The sequence below is a fragment of the Lepidochelys kempii genome, chromosome 8 (assembly GCF_965140265.1).
Source record: "Lepidochelys kempii isolate rLepKem1 chromosome 8, rLepKem1.hap2, whole genome shotgun sequence".
NCBI lineage: Eukaryota > Metazoa > Chordata > Testudines > Cheloniidae > Lepidochelys > Lepidochelys kempii.
The window spans coordinates 105,390,357-105,399,592 of record NC_133263.1 but is presented as its reverse complement, the minus strand read 5'-3'; the positions used below and the strand labels follow the sequence as shown (position 1 = coordinate 105,399,592).

The 9,236-nt window shown below is 68.3% G+C and overlaps 1 protein-coding gene across 6 annotated transcripts in view; it reads right to left on the bottom strand.

Moving 5' to 3' along the window:
• Positions 1-250: 250 nt before the first annotated feature.
• LOC140916364 (translation initiation factor eIF2B subunit gamma-like) overlaps positions 251-9,236 on the bottom strand; it is a 239,007-nt gene continuing 230,021 nt past the window's right edge. For 5 of the 6 annotated variants that reach the window (XM_073357909.1, XM_073357911.1, XM_073357913.1 and 2 more), the window contains 6 exons: positions 8,620-8,757; positions 6,280-6,422; positions 5,216-5,315; positions 4,481-4,747; positions 3,744-4,181; positions 2,203-2,291 (listed from right to left, as the gene is read on the bottom strand). In XM_073357909.1, the coding sequence (XP_073214010.1) occupies positions 3,744-4,181; positions 4,481-4,747; positions 5,216-5,315; positions 6,280-6,422; positions 8,620-8,757 (1,086 nt within the window). In that variant the 3' untranslated portion in view covers positions 2,203-2,291. Of the gene's footprint in view, positions 2,292-3,743; positions 4,182-4,480; positions 4,748-5,215; positions 5,316-6,279; positions 6,423-8,619; positions 8,758-9,236 lie in introns of all 6 variants that reach the window. The other variant, XM_073357910.1, reaches the window with a different exon arrangement.

Sequence of the window (9,236 nt, the reverse complement as noted above, 5' to 3'; positions counted from 1 at the left end):
CAGCTTTGTGAATGCTCCCCTACCTCCACGCAGCCATGTACACACTGCCCAAAAGACCCCCCCAAACATACATCGGGCGCACACACTGCCCTGCCACAAATGTGTCCCCACACACGTGGGCACTCACTAAGGCTGCCCCCCCCGCAACCTGCAGAGATCCCCACCCCCCCCAGGCTCCAGGCACATGTGTACACACTCACTCTCTCTCTCTCACGGGCCAGACGAAGAACGAGGCCGGGACACCAGCAGATCTGGGATAGACAATATATATTTTACTCTTTAAAAATAAACCTTCCAGCCCACGGCTAAGGGTCTGTACAAACTACAAAAATAAACCTTTCTTCTTTGTAATATAAATAATTTATATGGCATGGCCCGACTGGGGCCGGGGCACCGCGCGCCCCGCCTGCCCCCCATGTCTCAGGGGGCGCCGGGGGCAGGTGCACCGCTTGGCAGCTCAGGGCTGTGGGTACCCCAGCTCCACGCCGTACTGACGGCTGAGTTACTTCCACCAGCCACACCCACTGGCCCAGGCGGGGACAATCGCTGAGAAGCTGCCGGCTGGACCAGGCCCCCGTCGCCGCCCTGGGCAAGGAACCCAAAGGCAAGCCCCAGGCGGGGCTGATGGGGACCCTGGGGCCGGAGGGGGCTTTAAAGTGCCGGGGAACGGAGAGGCAAGGGCCAGCAACTCCACGCCAACCCCCTGGGAGCCCAGCTGATCTCTGCCTGCCTCCAGCGAGTGGCCCCAGCCACAGGATCGGGGCCCGGCAGGCAGGGGGGAAAAGCCCATCCTAGGGGGCAGGGCAGGTTTCTGTTTTTCAAAGGCTCCCTGATCTGGCTGCAAGTGCCCAGGCAGGTGTGGGGGGGGCAGGGAGGGGGTCATGCAGGGGAGTTGTGCAATTGCACAAGGGTGTTTGGAATACACCCTTCCCCTACCAGTCAACTTCCATCGGGCAGCATCAAGGGACCCCATAAAGGGTGTCGGCGAGACATATGGGGTACCTAGGCCTTGGATGGGCTTGTATGGGGCAGCACATCCCGCTCCAATTTGTCCCAGATCCGCTTCCTGCCAGGACAGCCCCCCCGCCCATCCAACACACAGGAGGAGCCCTCACAGTTCGGTCTCACAGCCATTTACAAAGGAGGATGGGTAGCGTTGTCCCCATGGGGAAACTGAGGCAGGGAGGAAGGGAGTACTTTTCCCAAGGAGCGGGGAGGAGAACCCAGGTGTCCTGAGGCCCAGGCCAGCTCTCTATTCATTAGGCCCCGCTGGATCTGGGCCCTGCTGGTGTCAGGATTTAGTGAGAAAATGTCCTACTCTGTGAGCGAGAGTTTCCCTTTTCAGTAACTAGGGTCAGGGCCGTTCCCATCTCCCAGGGTGGGGGGGACACGGCCCCTGTTCCAGCCCCTCGCCTGAGTCCAGGGCACCCCCTGGGCCAGAGCTCAGCCCCCCGCAACAGGGGAAGGGACGCTCCCCCCGACGCTCCCATCCCAGGCCAGGGTGGGGTCGGGTCTCCCCACTGGGGCTGGCATCTCATTCCCCTGTTGGGGGCATTGCTGGGCCTCTCCCCAGACACAGTTGCTCCCTGCCCCGGTCTCCTGGGGAGCCCCATGACTCAGTGCTGGGGGCAGGGCAGCAGGGCACGGCCCCGGCTCCTGTCCAAGGGATCCGCTAAGCGCCCCCAGCCCCAGGGCATACGCAAAATGGGCGGCTTCCTGCCCCTGCCAGTGCCGGGTGCAGAGGCCCGGGACAACCCACTTGGGCAGGGACCTGACCTGGGAACACCGGAGTGGGGGACAGCTGGGGGGAGTGGGGAAAGGGAATGGCTGAGGGGCCAGCCCGTTCACACACACCTTGCATAGAAACCTTGATGCAGCGATTCCCCCAAAGGCTCAGCTGTGCCCCCCAGCCCGGGGCAGCAGCCCCCGCCAGCCCAGCCATCACCTGCTGCGGGGCTTGGGGCGCTGCCAGGTGAGGTCAGGGCAGATCTCCGTCCCAGCGCGGAGCAATAATAATAAAATAAGAATAATTAATCACTGGGGAATAGCAGCAAATGCAGGGATGGCGGCAGCCCCGCTCCTGCCCCCGTCCGTGGGCACTGCCCCTGCTGGCAGCGCCAGGCGCAGGTCACCAGTCCAACAGCTCGCTCCAGCGCAGTGTTCAGCTGGCATCCATGCACGGGTACCAGCGCCCACCACGTCTCTCCGCTCTGCCCGCTCCCTGGGCAGGGGAGCTGGATCCGGCCGCACGGCAGGCCTGGGCTAGGAACCACGGCGCTTCCCGGGGCAACCTGTGCGGAGACACAAGCCAGCCGGGTGAGCCGGATCCCCAACAGGGCTACAGCTCCGCTGGCTTCTCCAAGGCACCTGGCCGCAGGGGCCTCCCACACGCCACGAGCACCCGTGGAGTCGACACGTGGGCGTGGGCAGGTGTGCACCCTGCGCACGTCCCTGTCTGCGGGCACGAGTGTGCAAGCCCACTAGGTAGGTGCGGACGTGCACTGCCTGTGTGTGCATCCACCCGGTGTGTACATGTGGGCACCCTCTGTGTGTGCGAGCGGGCGTGCACCGTGTCCCTGTCTGCAGGCACAAGTGTGCGAGCCCCTGGGAACGTGCAAACATGCACTGTCTGTGTGTGCGAGCGGGTGTGCACCCATCCCTGTCTGCAGGCACAAGTGTGTGAGCCCCCTGGGAGCACGCGGACATGCACTGTCTGTGTGTGCGAGCGGGCGTGCACCGTGTCCCTGTCTGCGGGCACAAGTGTGTGAGCCCCCTGGGAGCGTGCGGACATGCACTGTGTGTGTGTGCGAGCGGGCGTGCACCGTGTCCCTGTCTGTGGGCACAAGTGTGCGAGCCCCTGGGAGCGTGCGGACATGCACTGTGTGTGCGAGCAGGTGTGCACCGTGTCCCTGTCTGCGGACACAAGTGTGCGAGCCCCTGGGAGCGTGCGGACATGCACTGTGTGTGCAAGCAGGCATGCACTGTGTCCCTGTCTGCGGGCACAAGTGTGTGAGCCCCTGGGAGCGTGCGGACATGCACTGTCTGTGTGTGCGAGCGGGCGTGCACCGTGTCCCTGTCTGCAGGCACAAGTGTGCGAGCCCCTGGGAGCGTGCGGACATGCACTGTCTGTGTGTGCGAGCGGGCGTGCACCGTGTCCCTGTCTGCGGGCACAAGTGTGCGAGCCCCCTGGGAGCGTGCAGACATGCACTGTGTGTGTGTGCGAGCGGGCGTGCACTGTGTCCCTGTCTGCAGGCACAAGTGTGCGAGCCCCCTGGGAGCGTGCGGACATGCACTGTCTGTGTGTGCGAGTGGGCGTGCACCGTGTCCCTGTCTGCAGGCACAAGTGTGCGAGCCCCTGGGAGCGTGCGGACATGCACCATCTGTGTATGTGTGGGGGGGGGCGTGCACCGTGTCCCTGTCTGCGGGCACAAGTGTGCGAGCCCCTGGGAGCGTGCAGACATGCACTGTCTGTGTGTGCGAGCGGGCGTGCACCGTGTCCCTGTCTGCAGGCACAAGTGTGCGAGCCCCTGGGAGCGTGCGGACAGACACCATCTGTGTATGTGTGGGGGGGGCTTACACAGCCGCTGCTTTGGCATCAAATTGCCTCGCGGCGCCCGGGGGCGCTAACGCGCAGGGAGTTTACCCCAAGAGGCAGTAACCCCCGGGGCGGCCGGGCGCTGGCCCTGCCTGGCACGGTGGGGGGCGAAGGAGCCCCTCGCACAGGGCTCAGTCCCCGGGCTCACCTAGGGCCTCGCGGAGCCCTCTGCCCGTCCCGGGGGGTGTAGTGCGCGGCTCTCGGGTGTGGCCCAGCCGTGGGCGTTGCAGGCGGGCAGGCCGGGCTCCTCCGGGCAGTCCGACTCGCTGTCCTCGTAGCTCTCGTGGGTGTAACCCTGCAGGGAGCCTGGCAGGGGAGGGTGCAGGGCCAGCGTCACGGAGGCCGTGGCCATCACCGTGGCATAGCTGCCGCTGTAGGCGGGGAGGGCAGTCCGCAGGGGCCGGGGGGCTCGGGGTGGGGCTGTCCTGGCTCCGGGGGGGCCGGCCCGGGGCAGTCTGTGCTGGGGCAAGTCCCTGAGATCCGGGCCGGCCAATGGGAGGGGGTCGCCGGCAGGCAGGGGCTGGTTGGTGCTCGGTGGCTCCTTCTTCCCCGGCAGCTCCTGGTTCTCCGGGTAGGTTTTCACCACCTGTGCAGGGCAGAGACTCCCGTGAGCCAGTGGGCAAAGAAGGGGGCGGGGGGGGGCTGCTAACGGGGCAGCCAGAGTCCACACCCGGGGGGGGCCTCAGGACAAGAGCTACCTCCGCTCCCCGGCACTCACCGACCGTCCAGCCAAGCCCTGGGTGCAACCCCCCGCCCCGCTCTAACCCCTACCACACGCTCCCTTCCAGAGCCCGGCGGGGCACGGCCTGACAGAGCTCCGTGGGCGGGTGGGGCTGGCGCTGTCTGGCAGGGACTGAGCCGGATGGGCACCGTGCCTGCACTCACCGTGATGGTGGGGAAGCTGGGATTCTTGCCGGCCTGCACCAGGACCCGGGCTGGGGCGGGCGGCAGGATGTAGGCGCTGGGGTCGTAGGGCTGGGCGTGGGCCAGCCCCGAGCCCGCGGTGCTCTCCGAGTAGTACTCCGAGTTCGAGGAGTCCGCAAAGGTGCCAGGCCAGGCTGGGGGCGGCCGCATGTAGAAGCCGTGATGGCTGATGGGCGGGGGGATGGGCTCTGGTGAAGGCAGGCGGCTGCCATTATCCACCGGGATGACCTGGGCGAGAGGAGGGCGCAGGGTGAGACGGGAAGGCAATGGGATGCCCGGGGGTACAGGGAACCGGGCTGGGGGCACCATCAGAGCCAGGGTTGGCCCTTCTGAATGGGCTCCAGGCCTACATAGAGGCAGCTTTGGGAGAGGTGTCCCCGGTCCAGCTCAATGAAGCATTAACTCTGAAACCTAATGGTGGTCACTTTAACCTCAGCACTGATCATTCTCCAAGGAACTTCTAGTTCCCATGGGCTTGTGGGTGGAGCCTGTGGGTGTGGGTGGAGCCAGTGTGAGGCACAGACCACTGTTTCCCCCTCCCCCCCATCTGACGCTGGACCCAGCAAGGCAGAGGCAGACTTGGGAATGAACCCAGGCATCCTGGTGGCCACGCCCCTCTTCAAGCACTAGGCTCCACTCCCTGCCAGGCCCCATTGCCGGGGGGCTGTGGCTCAGTGTGGGGTGGGGGGCTCTCACCTCGGCCGGGGGCCCGATGACCGACAGCAGGACGGGCAGCAGCACCAGGCCATTCAGGAGGCCCAAGACGGTCAGGACGGTGAGCACGGCAAAGAAATACCTGGCAGAGGAGACGTGGTGAGAGGAACCCAGCCGCGCCATGGGCACAGGGCATCCCAGCATGCTCTGCAAACAGGGCCCACCCCCTCAGCCCTGACAGGCAGGGTAGGAGCATCGCAGAGGCAAATGGGCCTGGGGGGCGTAGAGCACCCAGCACAGTGGGGCTTTGCGCCCCCCACCCCATGACCCCACCCTGCCCTGCTGCCCTAGCACAGACTCTCTGCCTGGCCTCCTAACACCGCTGCCCCCATGCATCCCTGCACGCTCACGCACACCCATACATCCCCCCCCGGACACGCCCACATGCACCTACACCCCCAGGAACCCCTGCACGCTCGCACATGCCCCCCACACCCCTGCACGCTCATGCACACCCATACATCCCCCCTGGACACGCCCACATGCACCTACACCCCCAAAAACCCTGCACGCTCACACATGCCCCCCACACCCCTGCACGCTCATGCACACCCATACATCCCCCCCGGACACGCCCGCATGCACCCACACCCCCAGGAACCCCACAATGCTTGCACACACCCCCACACGCTGTTGCACACTTGCCCATGCCCACACCGCCCCCGCATGCTCATCCATGCCCACCCCCCGAACACTCACCAACACCCGGCCCACACCCCCCCCATGCTCATCCGCCCCCACGCCTGCATGCTTGCCCACACACACATTCCTGCACGCTCACCTACACACGTGTGCGCACACACCCCCGGGCACCCTGCACGCTCACCCGTGTGCACACCCCCCACCCCTGCACACTCCCCCCCAAACACACCGAGGCACATTCGCCTACACACACGCACCCCTGCACACTCACCCACATGCACACCCATCCCTGGGCACCTTCCACACGTGCCCATGCCCACACCCACTCCTGGGCCCCCCCGGGCCCCCTGTATCTACCCCCAGAGCTGAGTAAAGAGCCGCTCCGGCCTCCCGCGCGCTGGTACCTCAGGATGAAGTCGAACTCGGAGCCGGCCAGCATAAGCAGGCCCAGCAGCGTGGAGAGCGCCCCGTCCAGCACGGGCGCCAGCGTGTGCTCCAGGGCCAGGGCCGAGCGCAGCGTCCGGCTGCCCATGGCCGTCAGGAACCCCTGCGGGAGGACAAACGGCTCAGCTCTGGGCCGGGGCGGGCAGGGAGACGGGCTGACCCTGCCCCTCCCGCCGGGGACTGACTGACCCTGCCCCTCCCCAGCCCCTGCCAGGGCCAGCCGGACAGACTGACCCTGCCCCTCCCGCCGGGGACTGACTGACCCTGCCCCTCCCCCTGGGGCCGGACAGACTGACCCTGCTCCTCCCCCTGGGGCCGGACAGACTGACCCTGTCCCTCCCCAGCCCCTCCCACGGCCAGCCAGACAGACTGCCCCTGCCCCTCCCCCCTGGGGCAGGACAGACTGCCCCTGCCCCTCCCCAGCCCCTCCCACGGCCAGCCAGACAGACTGACCCTGCCCCTCCCCCCTGGGGCAGGACAGACTGACCCTGTCCCTCCCCAGCCCCTCCCACGGCCAGCCAGACAGACTGCCCCTGCCCCTCCCCCCTGGGGCCGGACAGACTGCCCCTGCCCCTCCCCAGCCCCTCCCACGGCCAGCCAGACAGACTGACCCTGCCCCTCCCCCCTGGGGCAGGACAGACTGACCCTGTCCCTCCCCAGCCCCTCCCACGGCCAGCCAGACAGACTGCCCCTGCCCCTCCCCCCTGGGGCAGGACAGACTGCCCCTGCCCCTCCCCAGCCCCTCCCACGGCCAGCCAGACAGACTGCCCCTGCCCCTCCCCCCTGGGGCAGGACAGACTGACCCTGTCCCTCCCCAGCCCCTCCCAGGGCCAGCCGGACAGACTGACCCTGCTCCTCCTCCTGGGGCCGGACAGACTGACCCTGCTCCTCCCCCTTGGGGCCGGACAGACTGACCCTGCTCCTCCCCCCTGGGGCCGGACAGACTGCCCCTGCCCCTCCCCCCTGGGGCCGGACGGACAGACTGCCCCTGCCCCACCCCCCTGGGGCCGGACGGACAGACTGCCCCTGCCCCTCCCCCCTGCGGACGGACAGACTGCCCCTGCCCCTCCCCAGTCCCTCCCAGGGCCAGCCAGACAGACTGCCCCTGCTCCTCCCCCTGGGGCCGGACGGACTGACCCTGCTCCTCCCCCCTGGGGCCGGACGGACTGACCCTGCTCCTCCCCCCTGGGGCCGGACAGACTGCCCCTGCCCCACCCCCCTGGGGCCGGACGGACAGACTGCCCCTGCCCCTCCCCCCTGCGGACAGACAGACTGCCCCTGCCCCTCCCCAGTCCCTCCCAGGGCCAGCCGGACAGACTGCCCCTGCTCCTCCCCCTGGGGCCGGACAGACTGACCCTGCTCCTCCCCCCTGGGGCCGGACAGACTGACCCTGCTCCTCCCCCTGGGGCCAGACGGACAGACTGCCCCTGCCCCTCCCCAACCCCTCCCAGGGCCAGCTGGACAGACTGACCCTGCCCCTCCCCCTGGGGCCAGACAGACTGACCCTGCCCCTCCCCAGCCCCTCCCAGGGCAAGCCGGACAGACTAACCCTGCCCCTCCCCCTGGGGCCGGACGGACAGACTGCCCCTGCTCCTCCCCCTGGGGCCGGACGGACTGACCCTGCTCCTCCCCCCTGGGGCCGGACGGACAGACTGCCCCTGCCCCACCCCCCTGGGGCCGGACGGACAGACTGCCCCTGCCCCTCCCCCCTGCGGACGGACAGACTGCCCCTGCTCCTCCCCCTGGGGCCGGACAGACTGACTGACCCTGCCCCTCCCCAGCCCCTCCCAGGGCAAGCCAGCTAGACTGCCCCTGCCCCTCCCCCTGGGGCCGGACAGACTGACTGACCCTGCCCCTCTCCCCTGGGGCCGGACGGACAGACTGACCCTGCTCCTCCCCCTGGGGCAGGACGGACTGACCCTGCCCCTCCCCAACCCCTTCCAGGGCCAGCTGGACAGACTCACCCTGCCCCTCCCCCCTGTGGCCGGACGGACAGACTGCCCCTGCCCCTCTCCCCTGGGGCCGGACGGACAGACTGCCCCTGCCCCTCCCCCCTGAGGATGGACAGACTGCCCCTGCCCCTCCCACTGGGGCCTGGGGTGGCTGGACACCCCCAGGTTGGGGGGCTCAGGGGGACGGTGCTCAGTGGGGGGCGCTGCCAGAACAGGGGCTGCCCTGGCCCAAATGGGCTTCCCCCCACCTTGTGGGGCTGAGCTGGGGGTGGTGGCTCAGCTCCCCCAGGGGGCCTAGCCCTGCTGGCCCAGGCTCTGCCCACCCGTGGGCGAGTGGCACCGACTCACCAGGGCCACGTGGACGGTGAACTCGACGCCGATGCCCACCGAGGCGATGAGGATCACGGCCGGGATGGCGCTCAGCTTGATGCCCATCAGCCCCATGATCCCGAAGAGTTCCACCGTCATCATGGCCAGCACGGCCACCTGCCGGGCACGGGGGAGAGTCACTCAGAGAGCAGGGCCCGCCCCACGGCCCTGCCCCACTGCATCCGCCCCACGGCCCTGCCCCACTGCATCCGCTCCACTGCCCTGCCCCACTGCATCCACCCCACAGCGCTGCCCCACGGCCCTGCCCCACTGCATCCGCTCCACGGCACTGCCCCACTGCATCCACCCCACAGCGCTGCCCCACTGCCCTGCCCCACTGCATCCGCTCCACTGCACTGCCCCACTGCATCCACCCCACAGCGCTGCCCCACGGCCCTGCCCCACTGCATCCGCTCCATGGCGCTGCCCCACTGCATCCGCTCCACTGCCCTGCCCCACTGCATCCACCCCACAGCACTGCCCCACTGCCCTGCCCCACTGCATCTGCTCCATTGCACTGCCCCACTGCATCCGCTCCATGGCGCTGCCCCACTGCATCCACCCCACAGCGCTGCCCCACTGCCCTGACCCACTGC